Source organism: Xiphophorus maculatus, chromosome 20, assembly GCF_002775205.1.
Source record: "Xiphophorus maculatus strain JP 163 A chromosome 20, X_maculatus-5.0-male, whole genome shotgun sequence".
Taxonomy (NCBI): Eukaryota; Metazoa; Chordata; class Actinopteri; order Cyprinodontiformes; family Poeciliidae; genus Xiphophorus; species Xiphophorus maculatus.
In genome coordinates, this window is record NC_036462.1 from 4,527,374 (window position 1) to 4,545,311 (window position 17,938).

At 39.4% G+C, this 17,938-nt stretch overlaps 1 protein-coding gene across 1 annotated transcript; it reads left to right on the forward strand.

Annotated features, from left to right (window-relative positions):
- Nucleotides 1-4,222: 4,222 nt before the first annotated feature.
- Nucleotides 4,223-17,938, forward strand: LOC102237816 (14-3-3 protein beta/alpha-1-like). Its single transcript, XM_005810638.2, has 7 exons — nucleotides 4,223-4,343; nucleotides 8,390-8,550; nucleotides 9,747-9,887; nucleotides 12,861-12,984; nucleotides 13,986-14,149; nucleotides 14,283-14,378; nucleotides 15,658-17,938. Exons 2-7 carry the CDS (start codon nucleotides 8,398-8,400, stop codon nucleotides 15,712-15,714), a joined length of 735 nt encoding a protein of 244 aa, XP_005810695.1. The 5' UTR covers nucleotides 4,223-4,343; nucleotides 8,390-8,397; the 3' UTR covers nucleotides 15,715-17,938.

The window sequence follows — 17,938 nt, forward strand, 5'->3', positions numbered from 1 at the left end:
AGAGATAGGGTGAGAAGCTCAGTCATCCGGGAGGGACTCAGAGTAGAGCCGCTGCTCCTCCACATCGAGAGGAGCCAGTTGAGGTGGTCAGGATGCCTCCTGGACGCCTCACTGGTGAGGTGTTCAAGTCCCACCGGGAGGAGGCCCCGGGGAAGACCCAGGACACGCTGGAGGGACGATGTCTCTCTGCTGGCCTGGGGAGAGGGAAGTCTGGGCCTCCCTTCTGAAGCTGCTACCCCCGCGACCCGACCCCGGATAAGCGGAAGAAAATGGATAAATGGATGGATGGCATCTATGATCCCAGCAAACGGTGATTCGCCAAGTGATTATAGCTCAAGGATTTTTGAAAGGCATATAGTTATTCTCCCCCTTCATAATTATGTGCTACTTTGTGTTACTGTATCATGTAAAATCAAAATGAAATACAAGCGGATTTGTGGTTTTAATTCAAAAAGCTGAGTTGGAATGATGTTCCAAGGTATGAACTTTATAATCTGAATTTTCTAATTCGGATAGATGTGCATATATTAGAACATTTTCACATCTATGGCTAATATTTTCATCTGATATTGATCTTATTTCAATGTTTAGAGAAAATATATAAATACTGCTGGTCCAATTTAGCCAAATCTGTATCTTCTTCTAACAGGTTTAAAATATTTTAACACTTTTTTAATGTTACTCTCCCATCCGAACATAAAAAAAACTTCCGGCACGCCGTCTCTGCAGTTTCCTCTCTTTATTGTCTCGCTGTTCACTTGTAACCTGGTTCTTAAAGCCTCTACATTAAAGCTGAAATTTCATCACACTAAAAGATGAACGAATTCATTTAAGACCTGGACTTTAAAAAGGGATCCGGAGCGTGGAGAGCTCAAACGCTTTCCGCAGAGGAAGAGTCTAAATTTAACACACTTCTAGGTCACAGTGAACTGATTTAGCTTTAGAGAAAACGACTAACTGAACACGTTTAGGATGCGGAGTTTCTGTGAGGCGTGAATCTGGATGTAAAATTATAACGGAATGTAATAAATTTGCAGCATTGATGCAGTATGTTTTTATTTTCTCTATTTTTATTTTCCTTTCCAGCATAATGGTTTTATAAGTAGGGGCAAGAAGAAGAACAGTAAGTCTAGTCTTTGCTACCATCTAGTGGCCACTATTGTTAACTAAAACTCTGGGATTTTTTTTTTATCTGAGTTTTAACAACAAATAAAATAATATTCTTCTTTTAGTTTATTCCATCCTCTCACACACACACTTAAAAAAAACATTTGAGTAAGTTTTTCACCAGTATGGAGTGAATATTTCTTGAAATATATTACGTAACCATGCTATTAGTGATTTTCAGCAATGATAAATGATGGAGCAAAGATAATAAAATGTTTAATGTTGCCATTCTTATTGAAAAAGACTTAATTTTAAATAAAATATTAAGAACTGCAGAGGAATTAGGGAAGTGATACAGTTCCTGTAACAGGTTTGCTCCCACTGAAGGAACGTTATGAAGATTTGGGGTTTTAAATTATTTAGCTTGGTGTTACATGAACAGATACATTTGGTTTGCAGACAGACACTATATGCAACAATAACAATCAAACATAATGTGAAGATCAAATTAAAATTGGCACCATAAAGACAAAGAGAACCTTTAAAAATATGGTTGCAATATCCTGTATTGCCCCTCAGTGGGGAAAATGAGAAATATGAGGAAGTACAAAACCGATTATAGATAAGGATAAGCAAATTTATAAGAACACAGTTATCATTTGGTATTTCAGCCTCAATATTTAATACTTTGAATGGGAGTAGCTTATCAACAAATAATTCATTTCCCCTTGGTGATCAATAAAGTTGATTCTGGTTCTGATTCTGAATTATCCTTCTCTTCAGTTTGTCTTCAGTTTTCAGAAACTCTTTATTTATTATTACCTTGTCTGTTTCAAGTTATTTCAGAGATCATTGTGGGTTTTTCTGTCATTAACAAAGATTAAAAATGTTGTCCACTTTAATTAAGAAAATAATTTAGTTAATCCTAATGTCACTTACAAAAACATTTAAACTAATTTAACGTCAAGCAGTAAAAGAAAATAAAGTTTTGTGTCTTTATATTAGGGCTGAGCGATATCAACGTAAAGTTTCATTGCTATATGTTATGGTAATATTGTGATACGGACAAAAGTGACAATAAGAATTGATTTTTATTTCTTCTTTAAATAACTGTATGACTGTGTGTCACAGCAATAACAGTCCTACAAACACAAATGCTTCCCTTGAAAAATAGGGACAAAAAACAACTTGTAATGTGCTTCTTCAGGACACACTACAAGTGTCATAAAGACACTTGAGATATCAAATGAGATATTCTTTTTAAAATAAGGGAACATAGTTATGCTATAGATGTTTGTTTGGAGTCCCAACTCAAGTGGCTGTAATTCAACAACCCGAGTCAAAGCCAGCAATGTGTGTCTTTGTGTCACAGTTTCACCCATCTGTTTCACGATTCAAGTTCAACTTGGTTGCAGACTGTTAAAAAGTAAAATGTTTGCTCCGTCATCTTCCTCTTTTTCCCCCCTTTTAACCATACGCACACACTCAGCACACATCCACATGATATGTGGACGGGGCTGCACAGTGGTGCAGTTGGTAGCACTGTTGCCTCGCAGCAAGAAGGTCCTGGGTTCGATTTCCGCGGTCTTTCTGCATGGAGTTCGCATGTTCTTCCTGTACGTGCCTGTGTTCTCTCCGGGTACTCCGGCTTCCTCCTACAGTCCAAAACTAAGACTGTCAGGTTAATTGGTTTCTCTAAATTCTCCATAGGTTTTATTTTTCCTCCACAGAAGAAAGCTGTGTGATGTGTATGATGCTTTGAAACACATCCGCAGATATTCTGTTTATCTCAAATGTTGCTTCAAAGCGCTGTACTCGCTACTGGATGCAAACTTGTGGAAATTTTGGTCTTTTCCTTTCTGTCACTTTAAAAATCTAAATCATTTTGGAAATATACATTTTTGACCTTATTTTATGAAATACTTAAACTGTGTGATGAGTGAAGTTAAGAAACATTTCATGGAGGGGAGGCAAATCACTAAATGTAAAATTACATAACACCTTTTACTATTTCTACATTTTTCACTAAAAAACACGTTTATACCTTCAAAGGTCAATCTTTAGTTGTCTGGACAAAACACGTTATTAGGGACACTTTTTACCACCATTTTGCCCTTCAGAAATGCTAAAGTGCTTCATGGCACAAAATCAGCACACAGATTTGGGTCCATTTTAACAAAATAACATCACACAAGTAGATAGAAACCAAATACAGCCTTTCTTTACATAGTTTTCATCCTGGGAACACAGAGTGAAGATGTCACTGATGACCTGAGTGGTCTACATGTTCATGCCTTAGCAGAAATAAATTTAGGCCCCAGACCGTTCAGTGCTTTATAGACGCAAGATTTTAAATGTTATCCATTGACGAACAGGGAATAGCTGCTGTGAATAACTATCGGCATAATGTGATTTATTTTTCTTTTATTGGCATTTTGGATGCAGCTGCATGACTATTTTATATATCTATATATCTATCTATATATATATATATATATATATATATATATATATATATATATATATATATATATATATATGGGGTGGGGTGCGTGTGTGGGGGGGGGCTGTGGGGGTGTGTGTGGGTGGGTGTGTGTGTGTGTGTGTGTGTGTGTGTGTGTGTGTGTGTCTGTGTGTATAATATAAATGTACATTAAAGTTTGATCTGATCCATAATATACACAATAATGTATAATTAGAATTTAAAATCTTCCATAGTGTGGTAACTGGATCTAAAACAAGATAAGTATTTAGCTTTATATAAGTTTAATTTATTAAATACAAGTTTCTGTAAAATTTATCTTTAAAAAAGCAAGTTAGAAATAGGCTTTTCTATATACACACATGTCTATAATATTTGTATTATAAATATTATATATACTATATAGATATGTAATATTTGCCCACACAAGGCCGCATTGGCTGACATGATGCTGAACTTAGATACGACAGCTACGGTCTCATGGAAACAGTTGCCACGGAGACTGGCGGACGTCATCCTGTAGCGGTTGCCATGGACCTCCTGACGTCAAAGCCCCTCGCAAGATGGTTAGGAAACCCCCTGGCGCCGTTGCCATAGATACTGGCGGGGGGAGGGGTGGGGTTTAGAGGAAGCGGAAGTGTCAGAGCAGGCGGAAGTGGTACTGCCCTGAATATCCCGAGCAGCGAACGGAGGACGGCTTGAGATACTCCCATCGTTAAGAGAATAAAATCAGGATCCATAATACGCTCAAAATGTGAGTTTACTAATGTATTTATCGAGCAACATCTAATATGAAGGCTAAGCTAAGTTTTCACAGGGGAACGGCAGTCGGACCGGTGGTCCCGCGGGCTGCCTCTGCGGCGGAAGGTGCCTATTGTGGTTTGGGGCTGGGTGCGAGAATTTAGGCCAGAGAATGTAACCAGATAATGAGAAATAAGCTATAAAACGTTTGCGACACGGTTGCTGGTACTAGCGGCGCAGTCGGTATGCTGCAGATGATTTGCCTTCGAAAGCACGAGCTCGGCTCGATGCGAGCCGCAGACCGTGTGGGGAGGGAGAAGCTTCTCTCGAGTCTGGCCATTTTGACAGCTTAGCAGCGGCCGAGCTGTCGCGAGAGAGCAGCCGAACAATTTTAGCATCTTGTGCTAAGTACGCATCACGGCGCACTGCCTGTAAGAAGCTCTGTCTTTAAAAAGATTATATAAATGCACATTTTGTTCTCAATCGCTGTATGTAAATCGGTGTTATAAGAAACGTAGCGCGGTTGTGAATGGCTGAGCTCCGTCATGGCGCAGTGAAACGAGCTAACACACCCTCCATATTTCCCGGGAGTTTTCGCCTCATATGCGACGTTTATTTTTTACTGAAAATTGAAAATCGCTGCCTAGGAATTCCAAATCGCTTTGATTAGCTTGAAAGAAATGCTATATTTGTCCCAGATTGGAGAATCGGGCCTTCGGTTGGGTGTCGCCGCTCGGTCAGGTCCCGCTTGCTAGCGGCTAAGCTAGTAGGCGCTAATCTATCTCTCCATCTTAAAATTCCGCAGGGGAATGCGACAAGGAGGGCGTAGCTGTTAGCACGCCGAGCCAGCCGGAGGAGCCGAACGCTCCCGACTCGGTAGCTGTTTTTCAAGCTTTTAGTGAATCGATGCGTTATGTTGTGTTCGGTCCTGTCCGCGGTTTGAAGATGGAGCCTTTTGGGGTTTTTTTTCTTTTTTTTTCGGCGTGAGTAAGCCTGTTAACCAGGTGGTTGGATAACAGCCCTGCACGTGTAGAGTGAGATACTGGCGTGCTGGATGATCGGAGCTCAGTTCGATCAATTTTATTCGATCCGTGTGTCATTAATGTCATCTATTTAAAACTAAACCGGGACACGCGGCATTACATATATAGAGGTAATCTGAATAATAGCCTTACATGTTTGTGTTTAAGCTATCACCAGGAAGAAGAAGATACGTGCAACGTGTATATTTCATGTATGCCTTTTTTGTTGTATTTTAATGCAGATTTAATACAGTTAAAATAAAAACTTTGAATTGTAAGTCATGGAACATGTTGTGTTTCAGAAGGGATTTAATGCATTTTTTTTCCTTTATTAATTCTGCTCTATTTTTACTTGAACCACTACTTACTTGCGTACTTAATAACCATTAAATAAAAAAATAAAACGATTGATTCCTCAAGGTATGAAAGTATGTCTTCGTTAGTATTAGATTTGAGGAAGTGAAAGTACACGCAATATATTTTTAGTAATAGGTGTACATGCACATTTTGAAACGCCAAAAATAACACATCCCTGCCAGTATTTTTTATTTATGCTGCATGTAGCTAGCACTAAAAAGCACAACTGTCTCTATTGCATTTCATCTGCTGATGAGCAAAACAAGTTTTTAATTTATAGTTTTACCACTGCCTGGTGCTTTTGGTACTTTGTATTTTGGAAAATGAATGGAATGTGACTCGATCTGATCAGGTGATTGATTTTGGTATTTCTCTGCTGTGAGTTTAATTACCCTGTAGAACTGGAGGAAGCATGCATAATTGGTCGCACAATAAGTTGCCCAGATTAGTTTTATCTTTTCACTTGTGAGATTAACTGGAGTTACCAACAGATTTTAACCATCAGTTTTGATAGGAAAAAAATTTAAATTAAGCTCTTTAAGTCAATTTAACCTGTTTAAACTGTTTAACACAAACTGGATTTTATATAAAATGTATATCATTTAACTCTATTTTTATTTGAGGGTGAAAAGAAATGGAACAAGTGTTTTCTATGTGTCTAACTGTACAGCTTCACAACTACTGCAACTAAATACAAAAATCCAAAGCTTTATTTTTTAGTCACATCATCAAATTGCCCTCGTGATTAAAGCAACACCATCTGGCAATAAATAAAACAGGATGTGGTGAAAGTTTAGGGAAATGCAGCAGAGAACCATCTGTAATCTAACTTAACATGAAAAACTGGATCCAACATATACCCATACGTTGTATAAATGCATCTGATCACTGTTCTATTAAAGCTTTGTTGCTAAAGACTGACTGTCCAAAGAAACGCAGTCTGGATAATATGACACTGGTGATGAAGACATGCAGGTGATGAAGACATGCAGGTGGGGCATCTTACACCACTGAACTTTCTTATACATTGTGGTGTTTGTTCAGCATCACATTTCAAATGGCTGAGCTGTTCTTGTCCCACTGATGTCTTTCTTTTAATTAGCAGTTGCTAAAAGCACAAATCACTTTGTTTGGTTTTGGATTTGGCAGTTTTCAGGAGGGATGTTTATTTTGTGCTAAATGACAACTCAAACATTTTTACAGTATTTTTTGACTAATTACTCTCATTGCCAAATATCAATTTGACTTGGAAAGCCAATCTGAAGCTATTTTTAATTACTTTTAGATTTAAAAGCTTAATTCCTGATTTAAGTGCCACCTGGTGGTGTGATGAATCCCTACATGTGCATAAATTAACCAAACACCCATTTTGAGCCGGTAATTATTAACATTAGTGCACCTTACTGCACAGAAGTCAAGTGTCTTAAGGAAATAAAACCCATTTTGAAGGTGCTTCACATTCCCTTTGCAGAGAAAATCTTGTGTTTTATCAAGGCCCAGATGCTTAACCAGCTGCAGCAGAACATCAGCGTTTGCCTGAAGATATGCAGAGTCAAAGCCATGGAAACAAAATGACATAATACCTCGTCTAACTAGTTGAGCAAATGCCGACCTGACGGTAAAAGGAATCGTATGACCACCAGGTTCCTTAAAGAGACTTGTATTTGGATAAAATGCACAATTTACACAAATGCTTGTAGTTTTTGGCTTTATTAAATTATTTAATGCAGGAAATATTATTTGAGGTTTACATTTGTTGGTGTAGTAAGTGGGAAATGGTTCTTATGTCTGAATCTCTCAGCTCTTATGGGTTCCTGTTGGATGAATGTGGGGGATGAAGTTTTTCTAAATATTTTCACTCTGTTTTGTTGCTTTGTTTAAATTTTTTGTGCCTTAACAACAGAATATTTGAGTCATTGTTTACAGCGTGCCAGCAGTTGTAACAGGAACTCCAACAAAGGTGTTTCTGAGGAAATTAGCAGCTGCTTATCTGTGCAGGCTGGACGCATAACTGCTATGTAAAGCATGTCAGGTTTGTTTTTCAGTTAAAACAAATAAAAGGTGACATATTAAAACACTACTTAACTACATTAAACCTATAGCCTGCAACAAAAATGGCAGTTTTTCATTTTGCTATAGAGAACATCTTGCTTCCACATGGAGGTCAGAGGTCAGTTGAGCCCCAATAACACTTAAACTCAGCAGTTTTGAATTTTCATTTGGAAGAAAGTTGATAAGAGCTAATAGTATAACCTGTATTTCTTCTGCTGTCATGGATAAATGTGTAGATTCATGACGGTGAGGAAAACTCCAACATTAAAGTAATTCCTGAAGACTGAGATGGAGGTACGACGGTCCCACTTAGACCTGCTGATGGGTCTGAAGAGCTGAAAGTCTTCAAGGATAAAATAATGACACATTGATTGTTTTGGATTAAGTTTTTAGATCTATTAAGGTTTTTGAAAATGTTTGAGTTTTAAAAATGGTTGTCGATCTGAAGCCCAGTGATCCACCTCCTCCTTGTTCATGTCCTAATTAGGTCACCTACCCTGGAGGTTTCCATGCCACTTGGTCCATTTGCCATATTCAATGAGTTGTTTGCTGCTTTGATTTAAATAAATAAATAATGCTCTTCCATACCCCATACCCCTAATTTTAAGGTTATTTTTTTGTCTTTCAGCCTAAAAGATGGATAAGAACGACCTGGTGCAGAAAGCCAAGCTGGCAGAGCAGGCCGAGCGCTACGACGACATGGCGGCTGCCATGAAGGCTGTGACGGAGCAGGGCCAGGAGCTTAGCAACGAGGAGCGCAACCTGCTCTCCGTTGCCTATAAGAACGTGGTATGGAAATTATGGCTCTGCAATTAGCTCCTAATCTGGTTTACATCCCACAGTAGAGCTTTTAGTTCACTATAATTATAAATTTAGTTGGACGAGCGTCAGCTATGCTTAAAAACTGATTTTTATGTTTTCGGTTTAAAACAAAAAAAAAGTCAGTTCTGTCATTGTTAGAAGAACCAGTGGCAGAAACACAACCGATTCACTTTCACTCCAAGTGAAAGTCTTTTATGAGTCACTGACTTTCTGCACATCAATGCCAACATAATTATGCTAAAGCCACGCCCATTTTCATGTCACTCTTACCTTTAAACATCTGAGTTAATCTGAATAGCATTCAGCATTGCTTCAGAGTTTGAGACTTGATGTCATCTTTAGTTTGATCTGTTGCATGATGACCCCTAAAGGTCAACCTGTTTTATCCCCCACTCCCTAAAATTTGCATATTTTAAGAAATGGGCTTGTTTTTTAGGTGACATGGGACAGTAAACTGACTTTTCATAATTCTAGTTTCACATTATTCACCTGTCCTCTTCTGACAAACATAAATATTTTAACAAGTAGAGATTATTGACAAGAGACAAGATTTCATCTCACTCAAACTTTCTTGCACACAGTATGCAGGAGCAGCTGCACTGCAGTTTTCCTCTGCTGCTTTGGTTCAGCGTTAAAGATCATTTTTCCTAGCTTGCATCAGTACTAGTAGGAATATATTAAATCACTGTAATTACACTGTAAAAACAGAGAAATGCCAGATGCTTTAATCAGCTAAGAGTAATAAATCATTCTTTTGTTGCCATTAGGGCTGTTGTCAGTTATCAATATCAGACCAGATTTATTTATCAGATAGAAATCGGTGTGTTAAAAAATTACAAATATCGGCCAATACCAATGTCAGTGCAGATATTTTGTGTATCCCTATTTTTATTCAGTTCAGTCTCGTAGAATATAAGATTTTTGATTAAGGGTACACTTATAAATAAACCCTGATATCCTTCATTTTGGGACATCGATGATTGGGCGATACTTGCATGTGAAGCCGATCTGATCCACCTCAGCAAAGGCCTAAAAATCAGCAGCTGTTTTCTTTTGCTCTGCCATGAGAAGTTTGACTGATGGTCACCCCACTGTGGCCAAACCAGCAACCTTTTTTTTGATGATGTGTTTAATGCTGGTTTTGTGTGTGCTGGTGCCGATAGGTGGGGGCCCGCCGTTCTTCCTGGCGCGTCATCTCCAGCATCGAGCAGAAGACGGAGGGGAACGAGAAGAAACAGCAGATGGCCCGTGACTACCGCGTGAAGATCGAGGGTGAACTCCAAGAAATCTGCCACGACGTGCTGGTATGAACAGGGAGGGGCGGCCGAGGGGTGTGAAGAGAATAAAAAACGGGGTGGGTGGTGATAATGGGTCCAGGGAACGGGACGTGGGACTGGAGTTGTTAAATAGGGCAGAGGTGGTGGAAGAGCGACTCATCCTCCCTCAGTGCTGGAAGGCAGGTCGGTGTGCGACGCTCTGCGTGGAGACTCACATCTCTGCTTCGTTTTCTGTAGCAATCTAAACATTTTTAAATAAGACAGGCTAGGATTTTTATAACAAAATTACAGAAAAATCTGTGTTTGAACAGATGCAGTGTCAAACGCCCAATGTAGAAACTAGAGATGCACCGATTCCATATTAATATTTGTATTGGTTCCAATATTTAAAAAAATTCTAGCTCGAGTATCAGTGATGATGTGTCTGATCTACTCAATCTAATTCTATCCTTTATGGTCTGGGTGACATCATGTTTTAGTATTTATTTTACATTATATTTAAAATTCCTAATTGCACTTTCTGAACCATTTGAAAGAATGTTTAGTTTATTTTTACATGTTTGACCCACTTTTTGTTTTAGTCTTATTTATTTTACATGAACTGTTTTACTCTTAACTGCACCAACTGATCAATTTAAAGTTGTTTCTACCTGTTTGACCAAGCATGTGAAGCTGTTGGTGTATTTAGGTCAGTACAGGAGTGTTTTTCTGTATCAGATGATGCTAAACCTCAGATATCTGTTTTGGTATTGAAAGTAGATAAAGTGGACCTCTAGTTGAAACTAGAAAAGATGGAGAACCTGAAACCTAAAGATGAGATGTAGTTTAAAATCTGCTACATCTCAAACTGGTTTAATTTGCTTTAATTCATTTTTAAGAGCCTCATAAACAGCTGAAGGGTTTTATCTGGGACTCGGCCTCAGCTTGACCCTCAGAGAAACTCTGCCTGCATTTTTAAACACCACAGGTGTGATCAGCTCCACCAGCAGCCGCTTCTTCACATTCTGGCCCCGACGAGCGGAGAGCAGAATCTGCTCAAGGTCAAACGAGACTGAAATATTTCAGCGCATGAGCAGACGGCTAATAATATCTTCAAGGTCAAAGCTTGGTGGAGCCTCAGCGGTGATGATGTGGGGCTGCAGGAATGAAGGGAGGAAAGGATGAGTGGAAGCATGCTGTCCTTAAAGTAGCAGCAGGAGGAAGAGCAGGACCGGCTACTCCAGGACGAAGAAAATAATCGTTTTTGTGACAAATATAACATCTGAAGATGGAGCTTAGTGTCCAGGGAGTTGACCTCAAATTGCCATCCCACAAATGTATAGCTTTGTTTTCTGTATCATTTTATTGCACAATTAATATTTGAGTCTTAACTGCTGCAATAAAAGAATTAAAATTCTTGACATCAGCACAATCGTTAAATCCAGCCCCTTGGTTGCAGTTTCTCTTATTGGTTCATTGCACTGAAAATTAGGTTGAAAGGGCAGACAACCAAATCTGCACTCTATTTTACCACATCGACCTCTGGCCCTGACAGGACTTGGTGAATTCTGTTTATATTTCACAAATTAGTAAAAAAAAAAAGCCCAAAAACCTGGGTAACAGTATCCGCAAGTCAAATTTAAGACTTTAACATCTTTTTAATGCCATCTTGAATGAAATTTAAGACTGAAAAAACTGTAAATATAAGGGATGGTTGGGCATTACAATTAAGCACAGCAAAACTGTGAACCCGGCTTTAGCCCTGTTACACATGACTCTATACATTCTTAATTTTCATAGTGCCTAGATTAAGTTTTTTTCACAGAATAGCCTCTTATAACTTCTGAAAACTAACTTTGTTCAGCAAACTGGCAATAAATCTGTACTTACCCATGATGATGCTAAAATGCTAGCTAGCAAGTGTATATTAGTTAGCTAGTCCCTGGAGCCTCACCCATCTCGAGTCACAGAATGCAATGAAGATTTCTATGTGACTCAAACTTCTGCCTGACTGAAAAGTCCAAGAAAATAACTACAATAGAGCAAGATTTAAAATTTCATTAACAAGTTTTAGATCAACTTAATTTTTTTTAAAATGAAAATGTAAGACTTGAAGAATTGGTGGACACTCTGTAGCTCTCAGTTTGGTTGAAGTTAATTTTGGTGCAGTTCAAATATATATGTGAACGCCAAGCGGACTGAAGACCACTTCAAAAGCAGGAAGTGGACTATAGCAAAGGGTATTCTGGGTAAACTAGCCTAGCACTAGCTGGAAAAATAACGTGATCTTTAGTTAGAGAAATCCTCCAGCCACTGAAAGCTGACAATACTCCTTTACATTTCGTGACGAAAGAAGTTATGCTCATTGTCTTCTTCAGAGGTTTTGTGTTGTTTTCTTCAGTGGTTCTCTGTGCAGCGCCCCCTCAGGCGAGGAGGGGAACAGGTTTTTTCAAAGAGTTTAGTTGGCTTGACAACAGCTGAAAATGTAACAAATGTTGCAACTTTGGTCCCAAATTAAACTGAATCTACCAGAATGTCAGATGGGAAGAAACCTTAAAAGGGTTTCTTTTTTTACTATAAACTTTACTATAAATAAGCAAGATTCCACATGCAAAAAATGTGCAACGTTTAGCTGAGATAAAGATATTGTTGCATTGCAGAAATGTTGGTAAGGTATAACAGGAATGGGATAATGACTGAAAAGTAAAAAATCAGAGGAAAATGCTGGATGGTGATTGCTTGAGCAGATATCTGCACATTCTTAGGACAGGTTGGTGGAGTCAGCAGATTAAAATGGACCTAAATGTAGTCACTGGAACAAAGCTGGGCTCAGTGAAGAGATGCTCCGGGGTGAAGTTGCAGCTGATCACATGATCTGGATAAAACCCTTCTTTAAACCAGTAGATGAGGACACCAGCAGTGGCAGCCAGCGCGGCAGGGTGTTACCTGTTGGGAGCAGAGGGAACGGCCGGTGATAGGGTTCCAGGTTTGTGCTGACCTGTTTGTTCCTGTTTGTTCCAGAACCTGCTCGACAAATTCCTCATTGCCAATGCATCTCAGGCAGAGAGCAAGGTGTTCTACCTCAAAATGAAAGGAGACTACTTCAGATACCTGTCAGAGGTGGCCTCTGGAGACTCGAAGAAGGGTGAGGATCTCAGCTCAGCCTCACTGCTTCAAAGACGAACAATTCACACCTTCAGTTCCTGCAGTATCCACACGAACTAGAAGAATAAAACCAAAGCAGTTCATCACCTTGTGCATGGTATCATTTGCTCACGGACGGTGTTAATTACACCGAATGCATGTGAAGCGTTTCTACAAGCCATTATGTGGAAATGACATAATTGGCCTGAGTGGATGTCATTTGATCTCACGCTTCTTTGTCGTCTATTTATATCCTTTTCTTTAAGCTTCAGTCGAAGGCGCGACCGCCTCATGCAGGCTGTTGCTAAGAGACAGCTTCATCGTTTGTTGCCAAGGGTTTCAATCATCTAATTGCCATGGCAATGGGTTGATTGAAATAGTACTGACTAGTAGGGGTGGGCGATATAGACTTTAAGTTTTATCATGATATTTTAAAGTACTATTGCAATAATGATAAAAGTAACGATAAGAAATATGTACTTGTTGTTACATGGACAGATCTAGAAAAACATTTGATCTGTGTGAACTGCACACTGTAACTGCATTTCATTTTATTTTCAAATGTTTTGGTATTTATTGAAACTTTTAGTGAACACTGGAGAAAATAGTAAAAAATAACAATCCTGGCATTAGTTACAGGTTTCTTTAAACATCAGTAATTGGAGTTTATTGTGACAATAAGTCAAAATTCTTATAAGAAATTTATCACAAAAAATGATAAATGATGTCAGTGCTCACCTGTACTGACCAACACTTCAGTTACCAAACGGTCACCGGGTAGAATCAGAATCATTATTTATACTAAATATTTTGCTAACATGTTTGACATGACTTTTTTCAGGTTGAGTCTCTGAATGGACAAAAGAATAAAATAATAGATTAACAGCACCGGTTTATTGTGTTCCCTCCACTCATAAAGTTTGTTGATATGAGCCGTAGGACAGAGGCGGCTGTACAGGATCACAGTGTGACTGCTGTGTGTGTGTGTGTGTGTGTTTAAAGAAACGGTGGAGAACTCTCAGAAGGCCTACCAGGACGCCTTCGACATCAGCAAGAAGGACATGCAGCCAACACACCCCATCCGGCTGGGCCTGGCCCTCAACTTCTCCGTCTTCTACTATGAAATCCTCAACTCGCCCGAGCAGGCCTGCTCTCTGGCCAAGCAGGTGAGTTTCACCACACACACCCACAGGCCGCATGTCTGCCTCTCAGCCGTTAACCCGACCTCCGGGAACGGACGCCGAGGATTTCCACCAGTCGGGAAACGGTAACGATGGATTTTTTTTTTTTTCACTGCAGGCTTTCGACGAGGCGATCGCCGAGCTTGACACCTTGAACGAGGATTCATACAAAGACAGCACGCTGATCATGCAGCTACTAAGGGACAACCTTACTGTAAGTATGCAACCAACCGTTATTTTACTAATCCATTTTTTGTTATTAAAACATTTTATTGAAACATCTGTGTGGGGATCCTCCATAATTCCTGGACAGCAGAAATATTCTCCCCTTTTAATCTTGAGCTCCAGTAGATTTGACACATTAAACTTGTTGCCTAACAGTGAGAGACGAGCGAGTTTTACAGGAAAAGCTGCTTTTAGGAGCAGCTGCTCTGATTGGCTGCCTGTCACCAAATGATTTATTTATCCAGCAGTAAAACATCAAACAGCCGCTGTCTGGTTGAACCTTTTTTGATTTTCGTTCCATTCACTTTCACCTGCAGTCACTCAGCACAGATGTTGGTTTGGGGTTTAAAAATCAGATTGAGCTTGGCTGATTATTGTTCTGTAATTACTGGTTATGTGCTGCAGACAGCTTTATAAATGCTAAATTAAAGGAAGGATAGTCTGACCTGCTTCGCATCGTTTAATTTGCACGGAAACATCTGCAATCTGATCAAGAAACAAGAACTGGAGCCAACATTTAAACGTTTTCCTTCTTTAAACTCAGTGCATCATCCTGCAGTTTAGAGACGAATGAAGTCAGGTGTTCTGAGTTTCCATCTTCTCATTTCTGGCCCAAAAATTCAGCACAGACTTTAGGTTTCTGATGGGAAATATTTCATTTCGACAGTTGCATGTCAAATGATTTAGTCACTCCTCGATCATTAATGGAAAAATCTTTACAGGCAAAAATGTAATAAAACCTTTTTTAATAACTGCTGAGCTTCTTTTCACATGTTTTTGTTGACTTTTATATTTGGTTAGAAGGCTTCTGTACCATCACCCTAATCTTCCTCAGATTGAATTCAGGAGTCCCTTCTGATCATTAATATTACTTCCAGTCAGGAGATGCATGCTAATAAACAGTTTTAAACCCACATCTGCATGTTTTATGACTCATTTTGGGATAAATGGATTCAGATTAGCTTTATTTTATTTAATGTTACAAAAACAAAACGAAGTGAAACGTTGTTTTACAAAGCAATAATTTTCCATTAATAAATAAAAATGAAATCTGCTTCTGTCCCAAAATCACATTTCTTTATCATCCTGCTGTTATCCAGCCTATTTCAGTTGGTTTATCACCTGCTGTTCAGCTAATTTACATACATTTACAATAATTTTTTTTATTATAAACTCCATTCTTTGTAATCATCCCTCCTGTGTGACTGAGTTTCTGTAAATTAAGGAGTTTTGACGTTTGTCCTCACAGATGTTTTGTGTGTTTGCAGCTGTGGACATCAGAAAACCAGGGAGACGAGGCTGAAACTGGCGACGCAGACAACTAGAGCGCACTTCACTGTTAACCCATCCCCACACTTCTCCTCCTCCTCCTCCTCTCCCTGTATCTCCTCCTCTTTCTTCTCTTCCTCCTCTCTTCGTACACATAAACAGCCCGTTCATTCCCTCGTTCCCGCCTGTCCGAACCCGGCTGCCTGACTTCCCTTCTGTATAACCAACAGCATGAATAGCACCCGACCTTCACAAATATTACTGAGCGAACGAGGCGAGGTTCAGGACCCCGCCGCCCGCGCTCGCCCGTTCCCTCCACCCACCCTCTCTCCATCATGGCACTCCAACACAGACCAGCAGGCTCAGACCTCTGGCTGGTTTAGTCTTATAGCACGCAGAGAGGGTTTTTATCCCAAACCAACTAAATGAACATCCTCCAGAGCCCGCCTTCTCCTTTTTATACCTTCCTTGTTTAATCTTTCTCTTCCATCCCTCCCTCCTAACATCTCAGTACGTTCTCTCCCTCCTTCCCTCCTGTCCTAGTGAGTTAAAGCATTTATATAGTTGTCCATTCCTTCTCTGTTTGGCTTTTCATAGTGTACTGGCAAAGAATGGCTGGTTTTATTCCACTTTAAACAAAACAAAGGTTATTAAACTGTCCGTTTATTTTCAACAAACGCTGTGATGCTTAGTTTTTCCTCTAAATCCTCCCTACTTGGGAACGGAGGGGGTGGGTGGTTGTTTGAACAGCAGGGGAATTCTGCTGGGGGTTTATACAGAAGGGTCCTCCATACAAGGCTGTATTGTGACACTGATAAAAGTTAAACAAATGGTTTTTTCCTTTTGGTTTGGGTAATCAAACACTCACTGGTTTCTTTTTTTTTTTGCCAACTGGGACCTTTAAAGATTTGACGCCATTTCACAAAAAGTAAAAATAGTAAATTGTTCAGCAAAAGTGGAAACATTCCATCTTCATTTTCAGCAAACACGACCCGCTTGCTTCCCCCTCCTTTCTCTCGCCTGTCCTTTGGTTTACTTTTCCGGGTGTGTTTTGATTCTGTAACCAATCGATCAGTTCCGTTTTTTGAAAACTGTAAAATTGTAAAACATTTTTAGAGCTTAACTGTAAATCTTTGTTGTTGTTTTTTTTTGTGGAGAACAGAATGGTTTTTGGATGTTCGTTACCACCTGCCTGCAGATAAAACCTTGAAGCCGTTACAGTCAGCTGCTGTTTGATGCTTTGGTGAATTTTTTTTTAAAGCAGATTTGTTTCTGCCTTCCTTCTCTGCCCTCATTCTGTCCATTCCTGCCTTTACAAGACAAGTTTAGTCAAGTCTCGTGTTGCAGCTCGCGGCAGAACGCTGCGAAAAATGCCTGCCCTTAGCTGTAGCCGCTAAAATCTTCTGCAGCACGAGTTAAAAATGGTACAGTCTGTGGAATGACACCGCTTCCTGGGACCTGGCGTTTCTATTTCAATCAGACCAACATCAAAATCTTAATTCCTCCCCTGCTACTGAAACAAATGTAGCTCTGGTGGAACTAGTTGCAAAAAGTAAGTTTAGTTTTTGGTGCAGGTAGAAGCCTCAGCAGGTATGTACATTTTAGGAGCCAAATCACAGCCGATCAGCCAATCGAGGAAATGAGACCCTGTAGTTTGGATTATGGTTTTAGATAAATGTGCAGATCAGTTGAGGCATGCGTCCAACTGCACCGAAACAAATACTAAAAATGAAATCCCCCAAATAATCAGATTTCATATTCGACTTTACATCCTGGTATTGGCAGACGTCAGCTAAAAACACTGCAGCTTTTCCCAAAACATTTTCCCCCTTTTTCTACTCAGTGTCACAATAACCTTGTCTAAAGCACCATGACATTCCGCTCTGTAGATGTAGAAGGTATTTTTCTTTTTCCTGGGGACAAATATTTTCATGCACTGACATTTTAAAAAGTAGAAAAAGACAAAAAAAAATCTCATCCTCCCTGCTGCTTTTTTTCCTCTTTAGCTGAACAAAAAGACAGTTATTATTCGCTTTCTAAGGACAAAACTGATCCCTTGCAGTAGTGAATGTGGCACCGAGCCTGTCTGTATATCTGGTATCTGAAATCATTTTGTTTTTACTGACCAGTATTCTGCTTAAAATAAAACAAAAATCAACCCAAAAACAACAAAAAAGTCTGCTTCTGTGACGGTTTTCTTGCTTAGCTCGCACGTGGTTGTGAAACTTTAGGGTTAGCTTAAATATACAAAAAACGCAAAAATGGTTTAAAAAAAAAGGG

Coding starts and splice junctions, on each gene's coding strand:
- LOC102237816 (XM_005810638.2), top strand. CDS start 8,398: ATGGATAAGAACGACCTGGTGCAGAAAGCCAAGCTGGCAGAGCAGGCC. Junction 9,888..12,860: donor AAATCTGCCACGACGTGCTG/GTATGAACAGGG, acceptor TGTTTGTTCCAG/AACCTGCTCGACAAATTCCT. Junction 12,985..13,985: donor CTCTGGAGACTCGAAGAAGG/GTGAGGATCTCA, acceptor GTGTGTTTAAAG/AAACGGTGGAGAACTCTCAG.